The sequence below is a fragment of the Halichoeres trimaculatus genome, unplaced genomic scaffold, assembly GCF_033239565.1.
Source record: "Halichoeres trimaculatus isolate MK-OKI-2021-1 unplaced genomic scaffold, fHalTri1.1 fHalTri1_scaffold_3, whole genome shotgun sequence".
NCBI lineage: Eukaryota > Metazoa > Chordata > Actinopteri > Labriformes > Labridae > Halichoeres > Halichoeres trimaculatus.
In genome coordinates this window covers 3,975,232-3,998,161 of record NW_027437181.1, presented here as the reverse complement: position 1 = coordinate 3,998,161, position 22,930 = coordinate 3,975,232, and the positions used below count along the sequence as shown (strand labels likewise).

The 22,930-nt window shown below is 39.3% G+C and overlaps 1 protein-coding gene across 2 annotated transcripts in view; it reads right to left on the bottom strand.

Annotated features, from left to right (window-relative positions):
* Positions 1 to 22,930, bottom strand: part of mpped2a (metallophosphoesterase domain containing 2a) — a 116,886-nt gene that overhangs the window by 55,428 nt on the left and 38,528 nt on the right. For both annotated transcript variants that reach the window (XM_074667039.1, XM_074667040.1), the window contains exons 3-4: positions 21,595 to 21,776; positions 9,923 to 10,148 (exon numbers count right to left, since the gene is read on the bottom strand). In XM_074667039.1, coding sequence (XP_074523140.1) covers positions 9,923 to 10,148; positions 21,595 to 21,776 — 408 coding nt within the window. The remainder of the gene's footprint in view (positions 1 to 9,922; positions 10,149 to 21,594; positions 21,777 to 22,930) is intronic.

The following is a 22,930-nucleotide window of genomic DNA, read 5'->3' as shown; positions in this document are numbered from 1 at the left end:
GCAGCTTTTGGTTTGTAAGAGTCGGACTGTGGTTTCTGCATCCTGACTCACCTGGAGACAAAAAGACTTTGGATAACAGAGCAGCAGTTATTTCATTAGGGCCCAATGCGGCGAAGGCCCTCTTTAAATGATTATTAAAAGTGATTATTATTATTATCATTATTATAATGCGCATTTAACCCCAAATTGTGTGCCTTCAAATTTACTTACACGTGAACTCACCTAGACAAATCCAGCTCCGTGTGATATTTTATGACTGCATTTTTTTCAACCTGACACGTGCTCCACAGCGCCCTCTAGCCACTGAAAAATCTGCTTGGAGCTACAGGTCTGAATTTTTTGTGCAAAACCATTGTGCCTAGACCTACAAAAAAGTCTCTAATGACCATAGTCAGTTCTGAACAGAAACTTTTGAAATTTCACTTTAAGGTCGAATTTTGACGATTTTTGGGTTCGTGTTTCAATGAACTACTTCTAGGTTTTTCATCTGATCAACTCAAAACTTGGCATGTGTATACTAGAAACATTGATGATTGAAACCTATTTAAGGACCTTTGGTAACTGAATGGGTGTGGCCACAAGCGGCCGCCAAAGTTCACGATTTTTTCGGCAAAATGCACTAAAGATAGACCGATATGGATTTTTCCGTGCCAATACCGATACTGATTATTCGTAGACAAGGATAACCGATATTTGAATTTTCAGTCAAAGTCCAACACTTAAATTCATTCAAATACCTTTAAGTATGAGTTTATCAACCAGCTCCCAGGCTAAGCAGAAATTTTTTATAAAGCGAAACGAAAAGTCAAAAAAATAAATAGCTAAAGTTTCCTACAGTAAATAAAGTTTTCGAAAATTTCAATAACTGCAATAACTGTAATGACTGCTCTGCTGATTGGCTGTTACCCAAGCCATGGTTCTGTTGTAACCAATCAGATGAAAGTGTGGGTGGGACAGTGCTGGGGACTGAACAGTGACTGCAGACAGTAGAGCAGCTGCATCAGAGCAGCAACAACGCAGTTTTACATTTGTTTCTTATCGGCTGTCGTATTAAAAAAAGGCAGATGCTGATATGCTTCAAAATGCCAAATATCGGCCCCGATAATCTTCCAAGTCACTGAAAGCAGCGCCACGAGCTCCAAGTGCACAATGTTTAGAAAACAGAGAAGCTGGTTTACTGTAACATTACAGGCTAAAACAACAGGCTAACAGCAGCTAAAGTTAGCATCCTGAAGCCAACACAGAGACAGGGGGGTCACTGAGGAAAAACTCTTCCATCTGCTCCACAGCACACAGCATTTAAAATACTCACATTTCCAGGGTCCCAGGTTTGTTGGAGGATGGTTGGTAATGCACCTGGATTCAGGACCAGTCTATTCCCTAGCCCTGTTGGACTGTCCAAGGTTGGAAAAGCAGTCGGCCATGAAGTGACAAGCTCACTCATGCACAGTTTTACTGAGTGTAGCTGGAATATTTCCTTGATAAATGAACTCTAGCCACTTAGTCTTGTCTTCTTCCAAGATGGGAAGCTTGTGCATGGAACTATGTGGCTGTTTACATCCAAAAACAGAGCAGTGATGGCTGCTGGGAGGAAAGCCAAAGACCCACAAATTTCACTAAAACACTTAATAAAGTGATTTTTGCATAAAATGGGACATTTAATCTGTCATCAAAAACTCATTTTTTTTAACCACTTTTTGGTTTAAACTGTGCACAGAAATGTCTTTCAGGCCTCCATAAAGCATTGTCACGTCATGTCCTCTACTTAAACAGTGTAGCTATGACGCGCCTCAAACTCTGCGCCATTAACCACTAAGTTGTTGAAACTCCTTCATGTAACTCTTTGTATGCTTCAAATTTCACAAACATGATCAACATCCAACTCCTAACACATCTATAAGCTAAAAAGTCTGCTACTGCAAAAGTGCCACCCTATGGACATGCATGGTACGGTATTTCTCACACATTCTCCAATCTTTTCCTAATTTACAAACACATGATCACAGTCTAACTCTGGTCTCATATTCATTTATGAAATTGTAAAAGTGCCAACAGCCTTTTCTACTTTAATGTCTTAGCAAAGGCGTAAAACTTTATTATAAAACGACACCACAAAGGTATCAAAACTGAGCTGTGAAATTCAGGCCTGGATTTCCAGCATCTGGGGCAACTGCACCCAAAACACTCCAGTTTTTCTCTGAGGAAACTCTTTTACTAGTGAGATTAATTAACTGAGGCAACTTGTTGGCACAATTTCAACGTGAGCACATGTTTAAGCAACCAAAAAGTGTGTGTGAGCGTGTGTGTGTGTGTGAAACAGAGGGAGCCCGGCCTTGTTCAAATCCACCTCGATCCCTGAAGAGACGAGCTCAGAGCAAGCTTTACTTTCTCAGTTTTTGAAGATGGAAAGTTGAAACTTTTGGCGTGGGAAAGAGCAGATTTTCCATCTTCGATAGGACCCGTTTGCATGTGCATCCTCTGACCCGCAGATATAAAATGTGCTCTCGCTCCTCAGTGAGAAACCAAAACATTTCATCACGCTGCAGCGCCAACCTGCTGCAGATAATTATGTTTGAAAAGCGCCGCAGTGAAGCCTCTTTTTTCATAATTAAAACCTTTAAAACAGGCGTTTGAATGATGGATGGATAAAGACGAGTGCTGTGCGGCTCTTGTGTTGGAGCGCAGCGGGTCTTTCCTTCCAGTTTGTGCAGATAAAAACCTGCAGAGTCATTGATGAAGCGATAAACCTGCTGCTTTGACCGGCTTCTGTGACGGGAAACCTGACTGATCCAGGAGCGTTTTACAAAAGAGGAGTAAATACTTTGGTTTATTTTATTAAACTCAACAGAGCGGCTGTAAAGAGAAGGATTCAGACTCATTTTGTGCAGAGAAATGAGCACTTTTGACTCAGTAGGAACCAAATCTTGGAGATCTGTTTGTTTCCTGAGAAGAAATAGCTTCGCTTATTGTAGATCTGCTAAAGACAGATGGATATGGTTTATCAAGGCTGATACCGAGACCCATTCTTAGTAGACCTATTCATTCTTGTGGCATGGAGGAGCTTGTCATCCTGTGATTAAATTACTGAACGAATAAAAACTGCACGATGCTCGGTGACAGAAAAACAGCTTGTTTGATTTTTAAAAAGAAGCCATCACATCTTTCTATTAAGAGTAATACATAACGAGCTCTTAATGATGTTTTGCAGCATTAACAGAGGGGACTGCATTAAACATTTGAGTGATTACTGACTGAAAAAGCTTTTTTAAAACTCTACCTAACGTCTGCCAGAGTTTTGCTGACAGGATTTCACCTCCACAGTTTCACCACAGCTTAGAAAATCAGACTGTTTCCACTTTCAGCAGTTTGCAGAAATATATGACAAAAAAATATATGATCTGAATCTTTTTCTAACTCGGCAGTTTAGAGGATATTAAGATTGTGAGTTCGCCCAATCAGAGGCACAGCTTAGCTCACGTGACTGACGTGCACCTTTCCCACAAGTCCCTCCCTGCTTTCGCCTATTTCCTGCTTTACCTGCTGTCCTATCTTTTCAAAATAAAGGCTACACAAAACCACGACTCTTCCTCATAAACGTCCAGCTGCTCTTCATGGCACAGTTCCTGATGCTTTTCAGTCTAATTATGTGATACTTGTACATGTAAACTAGAGGTGGAAGAAAAAACTGATGTATAGTAACAAAAGCGGTCCGAAAGAGTCGACAAGTCATAGCCTGAAATTCAGCGCAAGTTTGATTTTTACCCTAAATACCTCCTAAGTCTCTAAACAACTATCCAAATACATGTAATATACTTAATTCATGGGAAAACAGTTCAGACAATTAAATTAGACATTTCAATAAAAACGAATCTACACTATTACGCGACTCGATACAAAGTGGAAGATGCTGATGACCGCGTAGCACTGTGTAGCTGTGTATTCATACGCACACCGTCAAAAACTTGTACGTGTCGTGGGAGCTTACAAACAGAGTGGCGTAACTTCAAAACCTTTTCTATTTTCTTACGTAGGTATATTTATTGTCAAAACGACGTAAGTCAAGAACCATGTAAGTCAAGGACCTTCTGTATGAGGATTTTTTGTTAAACAATTTTATTATTATATTTATTATTTTTGTTAAAAAAATTGTTTAAATTTTTCTTTTATTTAAGTCCTTCATTTTAAATAATGTGTATAAGCTGTGTTGCAAAAAATTGAGATGTGAGATCCCCTGAATAAATCCAAAAAACTGACTCAAGTTGTGTTCCTTTTTGAAGGAAAATATCCTGATATAGTCTGTTATCATCATCATCATTCAACTTTTTTCACATGGCTTGGTGTTAATAAAGTGAACCAAAAATCGTGTTTTTATTGTTTTTAATTTGATCTGCCACTCAAAATAAAAACATCCCCCACCCTAATGACTTTTAAATCGCGTTACTCACTTTTATTCTTTGGCTTTTAATTCAGCATGAGAGTTGTTTGATCTGTGTCCTTTTATGTCTTCAATTGTCTTAACCCCTTTGTTTTTTTTATGACTTTTATTTGTTTCTATATGTAATTTCTTTTATTAATGCTCTTGTATGTGTGTGTGTGTTATTTTAACTGTGCAGCACTTTGGTAAACTTAAATGTTTTTTAAAATGTGCTCTATATATAAACTGGATTGGATTGGAAATGGTACCCCAAAAATCATAAGAGAATCAAATTGGAAAAAACACATTTTTTCCAGTCCAAGCTTTTACCCTGTTTCCTGCTTTAGCCACTGTCCTGTACTTTCAAAATAAGAGCAGAAACAACTTAAAAAAAGAAGAAGAAATCCATCCTGACCAGACTTCACAATACAACTACAACTCCTCATAAACATCCAGATGCTCTGCACAAACACAGTTCCTGATGCTTTTCAGTCCAATATCTGACACTTTTAAAAGTGAACCAGTGGTTGGAGAAAAAAATGTAGTATAATAATATAAGAATTTTTTGTTGAAAGATATTAAATCATGATTTTTTTGTTCCAAAAATTATTATTATTATATTTTTTTCAAATTTAAATCCTTCATTTTAGACTTTTATAAGGGTGGTTAAAAAATTGAGATGTCAGATCCACTAAATAAATCTTCAAAAACTGACTCACGAGATGTTCCTTTTTGGGTAAAATATCCTGATATAGTCTGTAGACATCATCACCATCATCATCCAACTTTTTTCAAGAGGCTTGATGTTAAAAAAGTGAACTAGAAATCGCAAAAAATAATATCAAAGAATTGCAATTTAAACCAAATCAACACCCCAAAAATCATCAAAGAATCGAATCAGGGACAAAAGCCTTAGCGTTTAATCTATTTCCTGCTTTAGCCAATTTCCTGTCCTTTCAAAATAAGAGCAGAAACATCCCAAAAACAACTTTAAAAAGAAAAATAAATTCATACTGACCAGACTTCACAATACAACTACTACTCCTCATAAACATCCAGCTGCTCTTAATGACACAAACACAGTTCCTGATGATTTTCTGCCAAATTTCTTTGATATTTTTACATTCGAACATGATATTTAAGTAGCAGCTGTACAGAAATCTAAATGCATGATGAAATATAACCAGTAGAGCAGCATGAAGTGAAGTCCACAAACACACTCTATAACATCATTTCATTGAGTGGTTAGCTCAGCAGCAGCGTTTATCAGGTGGTCGTTACACGCTACGTTTCCTGAGTGATGCTGTCCGTCCCGACCTGCAGCAGCAGCAGGAGCAGCAGGAGCAGCAGGAGCAGAGGAGGAGCGCTGAGGGCTCACAGGAGCCCGGCCACCCAGGCGGTGAGCTGGTGAGCTGCTGATGAAGTGAGGGGTCACTGCAGGGCTAAGTGAGACCTCACAATGGACACGCAGGCCAGACCCCGGGCCACGCTGCCATATGGGCTGTGAAGGAGCGGACAGGGGGGGCCGCCAAGCTGTCCCCTCGCCTCTCATGAGACCCCCAGCTGTCACAACAGACACTTACCAGCCCTCACACTAAACAGCCACCAGGGAGGGGGGGCAGCATCCTTCCTCCCTCAGACAGAGGGATGGAGGAGAGGAAGGATGGAGGAGAGGAAGGATGGAGGAGAGGAGACACTAATCTCTCCTTCCAGCTGCTGTGATGTCTGAGGAATCTACCCGGGATCTGCCCCCGCCCCCCATGGCCCAGCTCTGTCCTCTGCCACTTCTGGAGCTCGGCTGCTAATTATAGCTGCCAGAGGATGAAGGTGTGACCTAAATAGTTATTTTAAGTCTGAGGCAGAGTTATGAGAAGCAGAGAGCACAGAGAGACGGAGAGTCACAGCAGGACGCAGGAAGTCTCAGCCTCGACGGTCGCACAACAAAACACACACACACACAGACACACACACACACACACTCACAGCAGCAGAGTGGGGCAGGGGAGGTCAGGCTGTTCAAACACTGAGAGAGGACAGAAGTTCAGCCGGAGAAAAGATGCTTTAGACACACTGAAAACTACCAGCACCAGTCTGAGATCACTTCAACTACGACTGCTGAGGTTTTAACCAGAGTGAACTCAGAGTTTCATCTTTTTCTGTATGTTTCTCACTCATAAAACTTTTTAAATATGTGGTTTAAATGAAGCCAACCCATCACCAAGTATCTACCAGACCAGGCTTGTTCAACTTTTTTTTCTCTGCTATGGATGGAAACAGTCAGTGCCTTTACTTACACAAAACAAAGTCAACAAAGTCGTATTTAAGGTGAAAAACGTGCTGAACAAAAACTAAAAACTTAAACATTCATTCATGGTCTTCAATATCTGATTTTTACCTCATCAGTAATCATGAAACTAATAATCTAAATGTTTTGGATTCAGTGACTCCAAAAAGAAAAAAAAAAGATTTAACTAATTATAGTTTTTGAGATACAGACGTTTCTGTGTCCTACAATATTTGGTAAATAGACTCAAGGGTTTACATTTTATGTTATTTATCTATTTATTCATTTTTTCATGTTTCTGTGTTTCCAACTGACTTCAAAAACCTGCTTCTGCTGCACTATTCAGCACACTAAAGAGAAAAAGTGTCATTAAAGCATCTTGTTGGCGCCTCATTTGGCAAACAAAGTGAAGTAAAGGCAAAAACAAAAACTAAGAAGATACCGTTTCCTAAAGCCATAGAAATCCCTGAATGGAAAGCGTAACTTTCTCTTTTCATTTTCCAATAACTTTTTTTAAATTGTACAATTTAACTTGTAAAAGCTCCATTTATTGTGACCGTTTTTGTGCCTGACCCTGATTTTTCCCACAACATTTCAAAGTCTATTTTAAACCCAATAATTTCAGGATTGTAAGGACAAGGACTCAGGGTCTTGTGTCTAAAACTTTTGTCATACTGCTCTGACATCCATGAATGTCTGGATTAAATATCTCAAACTACTTCGACATTCATTTTAATATCTGCTCACTGTACTTTGGAAACATGGCACTGCATACCCAATCATCAGCAGATAATTATCTAATCATTAAATGAAGGTATTATTGATAGGAGGGTGGAAAGCCGTTACAAGGAAGTGGTTACAACCCAACGCACCAACACTGGAAGCTGGCGAGAAATTATTCATGAAATCTATATTATAGAAAGAGTGACTTTTGCTTTCAAACTACTATGTGATAAATTTAAGAAGTTGTAAAGTAAAGAGGCCTGAATTACTATGAATGTCCCTATTACATGGCTTTAAAGGGGCTGTAGGCAGGATTTAGCTCGTCAATGCTAATTTTTTTGTGTTTTCTTTGGATTTAATGTTAGAGTATCCATTGATAACCCTTTATGAGTGTAGTATAATTGCACTACCATGAGGTCGAAGCATTTCCATCTGTCTCTGTTATGAGCTGACAAGGATTCTCGACCGCTTCAGGTATCTTTGACCAATCAGAAGAACCCCTGAGGCTCTATCGACGCTTCGTCCTTCATCAAGATTAGTTGTAAAGCTCTTTGTTGAGGAAGTCCTGGCTCGCATATTTACCTGCCTTGTCGGACTTCCAACCCCCAAAAACACAAAGGAGTTAAACAAGGACAGCACGAAGAAGAGGAAGAAGAAGAAGAAAAAGAAGAGCAAAAAGAAGAACCATAAACTCATGTGTTAACTTCTTGTGGGAGGGGCTAAATTTGCGTATGGGTGTGATGTCAGAGAACACAGGACGGGAGGGGCTGTGCTGGTTTTCAAATCGCCATCTTACCTGGGTAACCCTGCCTACGGCACCTTTAAGTACCAGAAAATTGTTGTGGGTCATATTTCATGGAAAACAAGGAAATGTAATATCCGTTGTTCAGTTTTTGTTAACTTGTATATTGTAAAATAAAAGGGAGTGTAATAGAAACAAGGATATATTTTGGTGTTTTTGTATGTTGCTGTCTTGAAAGGATTTTGTGCGCTCCTCCATGGTAAAAAAAAAAAAAAGACTCAGAGTCTGAAAATGCTGATGCTTCGAAAAATAAAACATGAACTGGAAATAATTTACATCACTTATTTTACGTGGATAGTGGGAAAACAATAATAGTAGAACATAGTTCCAACTGAACTTGAATGTAATCCAAACTGTTATTGTGACACAGTCTGTTCAGACCTGTGAATACTAGGCATTGATCAGGAACCGGGAACCAGATTCTGATTCTCCAGGAACCACTCAGAAAACCAACAAAGAAGAGGAAGCTGCCAACCACCAACAAAGAAGAAGTGGAAGCCGCCGATCGCCTTCAAAGAAACCTTAAGTAGTGTGTGCAGTGCAACTATGGAAAGTTTGCAGCAGTGCTTAAAAGTTTGGCTGAACTTCAGTAATAAACATTTTAAAAAAGCAAATATTCAGCTAACATTAGCTTGTCTACTTTAGCGCTACATTAGCTGGGCAGTTAACCAGACACCGCCCCGTACTACTCCACCGTAGTATCCAAAGTAAAGATGCCAGCGCAAAAAAACTGAAGTGTGCCACAGAAAGTTTACAGCATTTATTGTGAAAAGGCTGAATCCCCTTTCAGATGTAGAAATCCCCAACACTAAGTTTAATTACAAAAAGATAGATTGCTAATCTGTAGCCCACCCTTACAGTAACAGTGTCATATACACTTTTTGCAATACCTGTTTACCTCTGCAAACTCATGCATCAAATTTTGATCTGAAACCGTTAATTATCATCTGTTTAATTCTGTGTAAGTTGCACAGTGAGGGTAAGAAAACCAACCTCGTATCAAAAAATAAAAACTACCTTTTAAAAAAGTTGAGACCACAGCCTGGTTTCCTGCAGATGAACGGCTCAAAAATCAGACAAAATCCCTCGAGACAACTTCGCTTTTGTTGCTTTAAGGTAAAAAAATCCAGTTTACACTGAACATAAATGTCTTTAAAACCCTCAATCACGACCTCAGGTTACAATTTTTAACAAAACTGTCTGATTTTTTTATTTTAGTATAAAATGAGAAAAGTGTGAGCTCATAGCAGGACACACAGTAAATCTGAGCACTCTTTCTGCACACACACTTCTCACTTTAACAACTCTCCCACTGTCCTCTGAGGAAAAAGCTCCACGTTTTCCACAAACACTCTCTCCTGCTTGCTTTCTTTCCACACCTGAGAGCCTATTGACAGAGCGTCCCGGTTACACGCGTATCACTTAACCCCGTGTCAAAACAGCGCTGTAACGTAAGCCCGGGGAGCAGGCGAAGGGCTCCGGCTCATAAAGGAGACGGCGAGCTGGGAATAGCGCCCTGCGTGAAGGAGGCCGAGAGGCCCCTTTGAGTGACTGCAGGGTGGGAGCTGGAGAGGAGCCAGACTCTGACAGAGGAGAGGAGAGGACGCACCTTCACCTCAGGGATCCACAACAAAACCAGACTAATGTGACTCAGCGGGTCTGACAGGCGGAGTTTAGAAAGGACAGACTGTGCTCTTACCACGGGGCGCCGTATATCCGGAATCCCTTTATGGTGACGTCTGAGTCCTGCAGGTACACACAGTTTGTGAGCAGCGACTGGACATTGTCAAAGTCCTCGGGTTTGAGTTTGGACACTGAGGGGAATCGGTAGTAATCCTGCTTGACCAGCTCGGCCATAAAGTCCTTATCGAAGGTCAGCTCGTGGTTGCCGGCGATCACCACCTTAAACTCGTACGGGAGGCCGCCTGGACGAGGAAAACAGAAAACACAAGGAAGGCTTGTTAGTTTGTGCGTCAAATCTTCCTGTAAAACATCAATTTATCAGCAGAGGGTTTGCTTGAAATAAACAAAAAACAAAAAGTCAGGAAATGTGTAAATAATCAGTTATTTCTTTGCAGTAATGACGCTTCCTGGAAATAAATCTTTCACCGCTGTAAAACCTTTTTGTTCCACTCTTAAATATTTGTAAGGAACGTGTGTTTGTGGGATGAGCAGCAGAGTTCAGTGTGTGTGCACCCATGAAACATTTGCCAAATCTTCTCTGCCAACGTCAAACAGACGATCGTACAACAGGAGACGTCAAACAAAAGCCGTGAAGCTTGTGTCCCATGAAAACACCAATCATCCAACAACAAACACATTTTTCGGTTCCTGAACAATACTTTTTTCCGCACCAATTTTACAACTTCAGTTTTAACAAAAAGAAAATGGCATCACACATTACTGTAGAAATCTCGAGTCTAATTTTTCAGCTGTAGTATTTTCCACTCTGAAAAGTTTTCCTATAAGAAATAAACAACAAATAATCGCCTGTGCAAAATAAAAGTTGCAAACGAGTGACAGGTCAGCTTATACTGAGTGCACCTTAAATGTGTGTATAACTGTAAATTAACTTTATTCAGTTTTTTTTTTTTTTTTTTTTTTTTTTCAATGTCAAAATAATCCTTCTCCTTTATCGGGGGTTGGAACCACCAAAAATGACCAAAGCAATTCATTTGCATGCAGACATCTTCTCAGGCTGCAGCATATGTCATGAATCATACACGCTGGTTGTGCACGTGAATGACGTGTAGCACGCTGAAAAGCTCACGTCTCTGAAGCCAAAGCAGAGAAGTGAACTAGAAGAAGTGATCTAGACTTTAGGGTTGAAACTAGACATGCACCAATCGATTGGCCAGCTGATTGATCGGGACCTTAAACTCCGTACACTTTATTGGTTATTTAAGTTAAAACACAAAGATCGTATTGTTTCACAGGTATTGGTCAATGATTTTTAATGAAATAAGACTGGAACATTGAAGGTATATGCTGCCAGTTATAAAAGATAAAAAATAAAAATCGGTATCGGCCCAAATTCGTATCGACAGGTCAGGCTTTTTAAAAATTGGTGATTGGCCAGAAAATTGTGAACGGTGCACCCCTGGTTGAAACCATATGGATGGCCAGTGTGACCCGCTAGGGGAGGGCCTCAGCACTGAGCTCAGCGCAGCTCAATGAAAAGCAGCACGTGAGGGAGATCAGTAAATGCTTTCACGTCAGTCTCCAAACTCCAGAAAAGTCGACAGATTTGTCAGTCGTCCTTTTTTCTTACAACCAAGACACTCAAAGGGTCTAAAATGTAACGTCACAGCTTGGGATGGGTACCTTTCACATTTGAAACGGTACAGCACAGGTACTCAAAGGTAGCAATTTTGGGTAGTTTTGTGTGTTTATGTGGTAAAAAATGACAATTTGTTAAATGATATATATATATTTCATTTTAACATATTATTAACAAACATTATTCTTCAGTATTTAACCTGTTAATGCTGTGTTCATGTCCAGCATGAAAAATCACCTACCCTTGCACTTTCTCACAGTCACAAGGATGGGTTTAGATACCTAAACATGGTACCTTTTGTTTTTTTGTGAATCGGTACTCGGTACTTTTGACAAAATTCAGACGGCAGCTATTAGTGTACCTAATTCAGTACCCATCCCTACCCTCTGGATACCAAAACTTGAGACGTGTTTTGATACTTGGTACAACCAAAGTGTTATGGTCAGCGCCATAAAAGAACCGTAGTTCGGTACCCAGCCCTAAACAAACATGAGTCAATGAGAGGAGAAACTGTTCAGCATTTGCAGAGAAGATTTAGCGAACATTTCGTGGGTGTAACGTAAATACTGCTCATCCCACAAATGGAGGAACCTTACAAATGTGGCTCCATTTATAAGTGAAATAAACAAACAATAAATAAAAAGCCCTTTTCTTTTTTGCAGCTCTTAAATAAGAACAAGTAAACCAGAGGAAGCTTCTTTAGATCTGATGTTTTCATGTTGTAGAAATAAAGCAGTGACAGAAAAGCAAAGCAAAGCAAGTAAAAGTCATTTATACGTCTCATTTGAGCAACAAGGCAATTCAGAGAGCTTCAAATGAGACACAAAGCGTGGTGACAAAGAGTAAAAGAAAACAGTAAAAGACACAAACAGGGATGAAAACTCACCAACAGAAGCTTAAAAAGAGGAAGGACTGCTTTAGAGTATGAGAATAATAGTTTGGTTTTATGGTTATAACCAAATACTTGGTGTGAAACGTGTTTTTCCTTCCTCCAGGTCAGCCTTTCCATAAAGAAACAGCGGGTTGTCCCTTTATTTTGGACCTAAAACGAACACTCCTGCCTAGGCTCAGACAAAGAAAAGACTCAGGTAAGTGAAAAGAGAAAAAAATACCCTCAATTCAGAGCGGCCCAGAGGTTACAACCACACCTGACTGCTCAGTTTGACCCCGGCAGGCCCCGCTCCATCTCTGCAGCCGGGAGAAGCATGAACCTGAACTAAACGGAGAAGAACATCTATTACTATTCTCATCCCCTCATCTTTCAACTTGTGCTGCGCCCTTTTCTCTCCCCTCTGTCCGGGTGATTTGTCCCGGTTCCCCTTTGCCATCAAGAAACAGACTTTCTGCTTTATTCCAGGCGATTGAGCGCTCAGCCAGAGGCTCCGGCCTTCATCACCCTCCAGTCCGTTCCTATATGTGTCTCTTATTTCAGGCTCCCTGTGATCCTGCTCCAGTCCTCTTTTGGCTCTTCTGTGAGCTCTGTATGGACTTATCTTACAGGATGGTTCAGGTGTATAGTTAAAAGGAGCAGGGCCAGGGAGGACTGGACTCTGAGAGCTTTGTCTTTGGTTTATAGGTCTTCAGTTAAAGTGGGCTCCAGCTGACGGTAAGTTTCCGTATCAATCCACCAGCGGCTCTGACATATTCGTTAACTGTGAAAGGAACATATGAATTCTCTCTTTGTAAAGTATTTTTTTTAGTGGTTTCTGTAAAAATCAGTCTCTCGATCCATCATCACAGACTGATGATCAGTGGTCAGTTTTCTGCAGTGTTACGTGCCACATAAACATCAGCAAAGTCTGCAGGATCAGGATCTGGATTTGATTAGTCTTGTTTTCTATACAGACAATTTTGACCTGAATGCAACATTTTTAGCATCAATTCTTTTCTTTTTTTAACTCTCACAAAGACGTCAGCTGGAAGAGTTATTGAGTCTCTGTACGGAGCTTCGGCTTTAAACAAGTCGACTATTCACAGTCCAGCTGTAGTTTAGTGAGACCTTACGAGACAGACTTTGGTTTCGTCTGAGTAATGAAAATATATTCTTTAAAACTATCCATCCCAAAAGATTTTTCCCTCGGATTGAGGTTCACAGTTTGCTCTGTTTGTCGAACACAGCGCTAAGATACTCCAGACCAGGGGCGGCGTTATGGGTGGGCCCAGTGGTCCTAAGCCCAGCCCAAACTTTTCTTTTAAAATACATTTTCTAAATTTGATTTTAAAGAGGAATATTACAAAATTTTGTCGAGCTGCCCCCCTGGAAGTCTAGCTAATTTTATTTTCATGTAGCACCAGATCACAGCAGAAGTGATTAAAGGTTCCCTCTCTCATTAATCAGGTCTAATTGAACAGACTAAATAGCCTTATATTATTCATCACTTTACATGGCAAGATGACATTTGTACATCGCCACGTTCACATTTCTCCTCGCGCTGTTTTGCGCTCAGCGAAGTTCCACCCCAACACATGCTCACATTAACACACACAGACAACCACACTCGATATAGAGGGATTACTTGTTGATCAACAACGCCAGATGCGCGCGCAACTCAGGTGCAGAAGCACTGCAGAGTATAATGATTTGTCAACTGACATGGAGGAGTTAACCACCAAAAAACACATTTTTTAACTAAATATCATCACTTATTCGGATGGTAAACGCTCCCAGGTTTGTGAAACAGTAGTGAGTGGACAGAAGAGATCTGGCGTGTACCCAGAGAGCAATTTAAACACACAACTGTCACTCAATGCTCATGACTGCATTATCTGTGGACAGTAATCAATATATTTTGTCAAATTCAAAAATTGAAGTTTTTGCACATTTTTTAATTTTTTTTGATCGATTGAATTTTTTTACAATTTTCAAAATTTCAATTTTTTGGAAATGTTAAAATTTTTTAAATTTCAAATTTTTGAAATTTAAAATTGTAGGATTTTTTTTTTAAATTTTTAAAATTTAAAAAATCTTGGTCGTTATTTACTGATGCTGTCAGCTCAGAGTCACCGGTTAGCATGGATGCTCTTAACTCCAAAACACCAGTTGCTCTGTGACTGTCAAAACTTGATGGATGTTGCTTCTGTTGTAAAGTATTGTTCCTAAAAACTGACCACAGAACAATCGTACATTTTGATGCAAATAACAGGTTGAATTTAGTGGTTAAAAAAAAGCTAACTCGTCTGAATGAACGGAGCTAAACGCTGCGTCTGCGGTCAAAATGTGTGCGCATCTTCTCTCTATAGTGGACAGAGAGCTGGAAAACTACCACAAGAACCATTTCCCAGCGCCTTCTCTATGAAGATGCAACACTTGCCATTGCTACGAAGATCAACATCTAGGAAAGCAGAAAAGATGGATGTAAAATCTTAACTGTCTGTCGGCGTCCAACGGATCCTATTTTTGTTTATGATCAAATAAAAATGATCTGCGAGTACTCGAGTATTTGTTCATTAGATACTTAGAGTAATCAAATACAGAAATTACTGTAACATAGATTCTCCAAATGGTCATGGTTGGTTGAAATAAACATGGCGAAAGAGGAGAAGAAGTGAATCCATTCCCTCACACTCCAGGATCACTGCACAGCCATAAAGGTGAGACCACTACATCCACCTACGACTCCATTCAGCTTTTGTCCGTTTGCTCCTTTTGCACTCGGCTGTGACCAGCAGCAGCAGCAGAGGGTTATGATACACGGCGAGAGGGCAAATTGAATAAAGCGTTGAATAAAGAGCTCTATATCAGGTATTAGAAGAATAAAAAAGGCGACAGTAGTTGAAAGAAAAGATGTAAGCTCTCTGCTCAGGTTTGCAGCGGTCCACTTCACAACTGGAAATAAAACCAATAGAAACTGAAAAGAGTATAAATTCAGTCAAGATACGGCAGCGCGATGCAGATAATAAAAAACTCATGGTTTCTGTCGAGTCTGTGTGTGTGTTAGTGTGTGTGTGTAAGTGTGTGTGTGTGTGTGTTCTCTAATGCTGAAAATGAAAGAATCATGGTTCCCCGGTCTACAGGTTTCATTCCCGCTCCTCTAAATTAGCTCATGTCGCATCTCAGGATCATAAATTTCAGTCTAACCTTATATGAGAGCGCCGTCTCTCAGTCCCATAGCACTCTAACTGGATCACACATCCATTTACACACACACTGATACACACACACACACACTCAACCTAAAGCGAATCATCCTCTCCACCACCGGCAGGCAGGGAAAAGGTGGAGAAAACATAATTACCATCAAACAACTCCACCTCCATTACTCTACTGGGGATTTCTTCTGCTTTTTATTGCTGCTGTGATACATCTTACAGAGAGCTGCTGGAGCCGTACGCCACATTTATACCCCCATTCTTCGCCAACAAACAGGCGGCGTCAAAGACGAAACTCTGAAGAACAAGAGCGATGAGAGACGAGGAATGTTTTGTCATTCCTCTCAAGAAGTCAGGCGTGTGTTTGTTAAAGTTTTAAAACAAAAACCTCTGTACGAGCGTCAGAAAATTAAAAATATACTCCTTCCAACTGGGGGAAACATCCTCGATATGTCATCCTTTAAATTAAGAAGCAGGAAATCAAGAATATAAATAAATTTCCACCCCACTACGTCTATCCTCATCTAACAAATCCTTGAGGAAATACGATGAAAACACATCGTCCAATTAGAGAAGACGCTGGGGGAGGAAACTAGTTCAGAAATATTCAGGTACACAGGTGATTGAATAAACACCTGGAGGGAAAATATTCACCTGGAACGATCAGTCCACACGGCAAACTTTTAGAGGAAGTTTGCAAAGTTTGAAAACAAAAATGTGAGGAAGCTAAAAGAGTCGCTTTTGTCAAGTCTTTCAGGTGCGTGCAATGACATTCATTCACTCATTTTCTTAACCACTTACAGAGGTGGCGCTTAGAAAAACAATGGAACTGAAACTTTTGGCATTGCACCTTTAAAGAAACTGCAAATAAAAAAGTGCATTGGAAATACCGTCTCAAAAACATGAAGTAAGCAAAACCGTCAAATGTTTTCGCTTCTGCAGACCCTCAACCGTCTCTACTGGTCTACACACGTTGCACATCTCAGCATCCACACACACACACGCTGCAAAGGCTTCTGGGAGCAGTTTAAAGACGCAGATCAGAGCCCGTGTTTCTCATCAGACAGGCTGGGTCAGGGGAAACTCGTCCCCCTGCATCGATCTCCAATGATCTCCATCAACAGGCCAAAACCTCAGTCGATAAACTGACGCACTGCTGCCTCCTCCAGAGTCCGGAGGAGCAGACGGAGGAGGAGGAGGAGAGAGGAAGAGGAGGCAGAGAGGAGCGCCCCTGCCTCGCATGTTGGAGGGTCAGAAGATTTAACAGTTAACTGTAGAATCCAAACTCTTGGATCTTTAACTTTTATCAATCCTGACAGCATCATCCATCCTCCTCCACGAGCTGAATCTCCATCCATACTTTCCTGTCCCTTCAACAGAGCTGGTGCCGCTTTCATCGATGATGGTTTATTTACTGACCTGACCTTCAACACAGCGTAATAGAAGGTCATGTTGGTTTAATCAATTAGCTAACTAGCTTATCACCTGATGGAATGGATCAGCTTTTGACGAAATATGGCAAATGAAAAAATATGGGTATTGATGATTTAAGACACTGACACTAAATAAAATCCTCTGTTAACATTTAGTTGAACTAAATCTTCATCCCATCTGTCAATAAAGCCTGCCACCGCTCTACTTCACCTCCTACAACATCAACAGCCCACCAACTTTCCATGCATCTGTGGCTAACCTCAAGTTTTACAGCCCTGGGAAGATAACTACATCTACCAAAAGACTAATCTGGAAGAAAATACTGATTTTAATTCTGTGTGGACGGATCCAGCTTTACATACATGCTTAATATGCAGGAAATCATTAGCAAACAACAAAGAAATGACAAGTGAAGCAATACTATCAATAAAAGTTGTCAAATTCAAGAATTCTTTCAAAAACAATATTTTTGTTGTACAATTTAAATTTTTAATTTCTTTGCTTTTTTTTTTTTTTTTTAATTTAAAAATTGTTTAAAATTTTGGTACATTTTTGATTTTTCTTAAATTTTCAACTTTCCAAATATTTTTTTTTTGAAAATTCAAAATTGTCAAAAAATTAAATCTTTTAAAATTTTAAAATTGTTTGAAATTTTTGCAAATTTTTGAATATTTAAAAAAAATTCAACTTCCAAACTTTAAATTTTTTGGAAAATTCAAAATTGTTTAAAAATTCAATTTTTTGAAATCTTAAAACTTTTGAAATTTAAAAAAACTTGACTTTTCAAAAAAAATTCTTTTATCTGAACTTTCTTGAAATTAAAATATTTGTTAGTTTGAATTTTTTCATTTTTTTATATTTTGTAATATTTTAACTTTTTTAATCATTTTTTAAAAAATAATTTTGAAAATATTTGAAATTTCTGTAAACTTGTTTGTTAAACTAAGACTAAAACATCACATGAACAATTTCACAAATTAATCAAAAACTTCCTAGATTATTACTTACAATATTTTAACTCTTGATATAATTTTACACACTATATAGAATATAAAGTAAACTTTGTGGCTCCTGAATGACTTCAATCCAGGTGAATTTAGGCAAAATGTCTCCTATGAGAGTTGCTTTCTTTTCATCGTGGTCAAATGTAGCCAAATGTCAAACCTCTTCTCAACAATTTTTGCTGCACACATTTTTTGGCTTCCTTTTTAATTCAAAGTACTTCAAATTGTTAACGTTTTCCCCTGTGGGAGGAAGCAAATTTTTATTTTTCTACACTTGTGCAGAGGTTTTGTGTTTTCAAACTTAAACAAATGAGTGCCTTCGCTCTTGACAGGAAAGACATTTTAAAAGATGACTGATTTACATTTGTGCATCAATGGTTTAAGTCTAGAAACGTCACTCAGCAAGAGATGTGACGCTACATCACAGGAACTACAAAAGTCATGGAAAATGAATAAAATCCAACATAAGAGAATTTGGAGTTTTGGAAATCCCATCCATATTCAGAGTCAGTTTGAATAAGTGGACTGGATCTTCTGTCGGGATACAGCACGAAAAATGTTAATCTGAATCTAAAATCTGAGTTCAGTGATTGCACATGGGAAACATTTTCACACACTGCACTTGTAACTCTAATTGTTTATGGGTTTTATTAGCTTCATCCATCATTATCTTTTTTTCTCTGATCCAAAAAGTTTGAGGCATAAGATTCTGATTTCTGCGAGGCCTGAACTTTGCGCATTTCGGGAAAAACTTTACGGACGTTTAAAGATGTGAACCAGCAGGAGAAGCAAATTTAGATTCAGTTTGAAATGTGACTCTTTGAACGCGGGACAGTCGGAGAGGTTTGTGAAGTTTCTGACTCCTCCACCAGAGCAGCTCTGTCTGTTTTCTGCTCTAAAAACTGGGTCAATGTTTGAAATCAGTGTAACTGCTGTGACTGTCTGCAGCCACTACAGCCTTTAAACTCCACAGGGGGGAGAGTGATCGCTGAAACATGGACTCTGAGAGGAGTATCGCTGAAAGCTAACGGGCTTAAACACAACTCTGACTTTAAAGGGTAACAGCAGACATGATTTTTAACACTTTATGACTTTAATTATTCACTATTGAGGCTGAAACTTTGAATGGAAAAGTCTTGATTGAAATGTTTATTTCTCTCCCTGCAGAGATTTTTAACTCTAACAGCTAAAGAGCCACACAGGATAATTGCTCTGGGGTTTGCTGGCCTCGATGAATATTTTGCACTCTCCAACATTTAAATTAGAAATTTACAGGTCTCATATGTAATAGACTCGACTGACTGTGCATTTTTCTGCTTTTATTTAAATCATATATTAAGTATAAACACACAGACCTGCACCTCTCCTCTCTTCACCTGATCACTGTGCTTTTTCTCCGTGTCCTCTCACCTGTATGTGTCTGCACCAGTGACTCAGTTCATTAGCAGAACGTCTCGATAAGTCGCCTAAGATCACAGCGTGACCTTTAATTTCTTCACCTGACATCTATTTTTACAGCAGCAGAGTCGTACAGGAGGCAGAAACAGCTACAGGAGGGACGGAGCTGGAGGAGCTGGAGCAGACACACACGACTTGCTGAACTGAATTCATTAATATATCTTGTGTTTATGTTATTTCATTAGTTCAGGTGACACAGGTGAGGAAGGCTGTTATTTTGCCTTTTTTCAATTGATTTAAAGGTCATTTCCCAAACGCAACTGTGGCCACTAAATTTAAAGTCTGATGCCCTCAGACTCGAGTGCTGCATTCAAACTCAGAAGATAGAGAAAAAGGCTTGAGCTCTTCCCCTTATAGACACTATTTTATTGTTGTTGATGCGTCTTTAAATCAGGGGCTTGTAATAGGTTTGTTTTTACAGCAGCTGCAAGCAAGAGCAGTACAATATGTAAAATAAAAGAAAAGACCATCATGGAGCAGGCTGGGACAAACTCAAACTTTAAAACACATGGGTCTACATCAGGGGTCTGCAGCCTTGACTTTCATAAGAGCTTTTCAACCTCAACTCACCTGGATTAAAGTGAGTCTGGAGCCAGACAATATACTTTATCTTCTGAATAAAAACAAAAAAGTGGCTGAAATCTAATCATAGTAAAAAAATCTAGTGAAGTTAGTCAAATATAATGTTTTTTTGTGTTTTTAAAATTATACATGTGATGTCTCAGTTTTTTATCTTCAATAAATTTACAAAAATTCTAAAAATTTGTGATACCACAAAATTTCAAAATTAATGAAATTTTCAATTTTTTTTTTTTTACATTTTTCAAAATTGTTGAAACTTTCCAAATAAAAACAAATAAAAAAATAGATTTAAAAGAATTTGCAAAAATTTGCAAAAATTAAAAAAAATGCCAATTTTGCCTTAACTGCCAAAAAATAAAAATAAAAAGTGACTTCAAACTTTTTCTTAATTTTTCAGAAATTGTAAATAATTCAAAAATATTCCAAAAATGTTTGTTTTTTTATTTGACAAATATGCAAAAATAAAAATAAATAAATAAATAAAAAAGTTGCAAAAATCTTTAAAATAATTAATATTTTTTTTTAAGATGTGATGCATATTTATCTTTTAAAAAAAGTTAATGTTATAAAGGAAAATGCCGACATTTGTCATTGTTGTCACATTAGGATTTCTCCACAACTTTTTTTTTTTTTTTTTACATATTTGTAATTTTTAGAATGAAGCAAAAAATCCCCATAAGGTATGTTTTTTTTGTGCACTGCAGTACACTTTATTTAATAAACACAGGTTTATTTTGCCCATGTTTCATTTTTTTTGTTTTGAAAATTCCTTGTTTTAGTTGAGTTTTCTTTTTTTTAAGTTGTTTTAACCTATTGAGTGATAATAATAATCTGTAGTAAAAAAAAACCCTGCAAACATCGCCACTGTTTATCGGAGTGTGAAAACAATAACCTTTCCTCTTCCTGTTTACTACAAATATATTTTGCTCGGTTATTTTAAATCACTTTTAGATTTACATCCTGCTCTCAGGGTAAAGTTTCAGGAGGCAGTTTGTCCTGAATCACAGACCTTATAACTCAAACATGTTAATGGTTGGAGCTAGTGTGGTGGGTGGCACTTATTGATTTATAGACTTGGAGGGAAGGTGCGTCAGATCGTGTGTGAAACACGACCACATTAAGGCTCAAACTGCTCCAGAGTCCCTGCAGCCCCCGCCTGGAGGGTCTCCACATGAAACACTTGCTGCTGAGCCAGACGCGCCCTACTCACACAGGAGCAAGTGCTCTCACCCACAGCGTGGGGCCAGAGGCAGAGGTCAAAGGTTAACTGAGCCAGGGTGTTGGGTCACGGAGGTTAAACTGGACACTTTAGAGCAGCAGTTGTGAGGTCAGGGGGGAGGGAGGGGGAGTCATTGTGTGGTCTCGTTAATGGTTATGCGTGCGACGTGTCTCGTGCCTTAGTCCGACCCTCTGCTCTCCAGACCCTGTTGCCTCGCAGCTTTTGTGTGAGGGTGAAAACAATGCGTGCGTCCAGCGGTGTGTGTGTGTGTGTGTTTGAGTGTGTGTCTTCAGCAGCTTTAGTACCTAGCCAGTCGTTGAACTTCTTAACCTCGGAGGGCAGCCCCAGCTCGGTGAAGTCGCCCATGTGCAGCAGCACGTCCCCGTAGGGCATCTGGATGCCGTCTGTACGCGAGTGTGTGTCCGATACACACACAAACCTGGTGTGTCCTGCTGGCTTGGGAGTGTCATAAGGAATGGGGTCCACCCTGAAAACACAGAGAGACAAACAAACTCAAATTAAGCTCAAAAGGAAGAACGACAAAGTTTTTATTTATCAGCGTTTGGTAACTGAGTCAGACATAATCAATACAGTGACTCTTAAACCCTGATTCAAACTTTGATATTCTGTCAGAAGGATTTGTGGTAAATGCTCCAAGACAGATGCTGCTACCTGTCCAGGATACTACCGTTAAGTTTTTTTAGATGAGAATGATCTATTTCATATTAAATATGTAAACAAAAGTCCTTGTATTAGTCTTTTGCTGAGAACAGACAACATTCAAATCACAAATGTTCATAGTTGAAACCTGCCAAAGATGTATTTCCTGTTTTAAGGCTGGCACACTTTACAGGATTCTTCAAACCTTCACACACTTGATGATAACAAAAGACAGATTGCACAAGATTTTTCTCTTCTGATCTTATAGGTTGGCGTGCACTCTGGAGCAAACCACACACTGATTTTTCAGCACAGCTTCAGCTTCCTCACGTTCAATATGCCAAATCTCGCGTAGTAAGATGTGACTTCAGTGTAAACAAACATGACGAACGAACGGGAAACGCAATGATGGTTGTTTTCAGCCTCTTTAATTTGGAAGAAAAAAAACACAAAAAAGTGAAAATGTGATGGAGACGGCGGGGATGTGAGCTGTATGAATAACAATGTGAGTTGGAGGTGAGTAAAGTCGTCACAAGTATTACAGATAGATTTTTTAACTTCCTCTTTGGTAAGTCAGCTCGCGTCTTTATTGGCTTTGGTCCGGCACATGTAACACTCAGAGAGCCCCTCACACTCAGGATTGCTAGTTACAAATATTGAGGATGTTCATTACCTATGATCTCTCATTCGGGGGCCTTTCGAGCAGCTCCATCCTGACAAAAACACCCTTAACACACCCCACACCACAGGAAAGTCTTTTGCCAACATCAGACTATCAGGCCTTTGCTGGGTTTGATCGTAAGGGGGAGGTCAGGATAAAAATCAGCCCCATTATGCTCAACTCAACTTCAACTTTACTTTATTTACACCCGAGGGTAGATTTGTCTTGCAGACAGAGTGATCACATTTCAACACACAAACAATTAAAGCCTCAAACCTTGGTCGGAGTGACAAAGCATGCTCCGTGTTTCACCATAAATA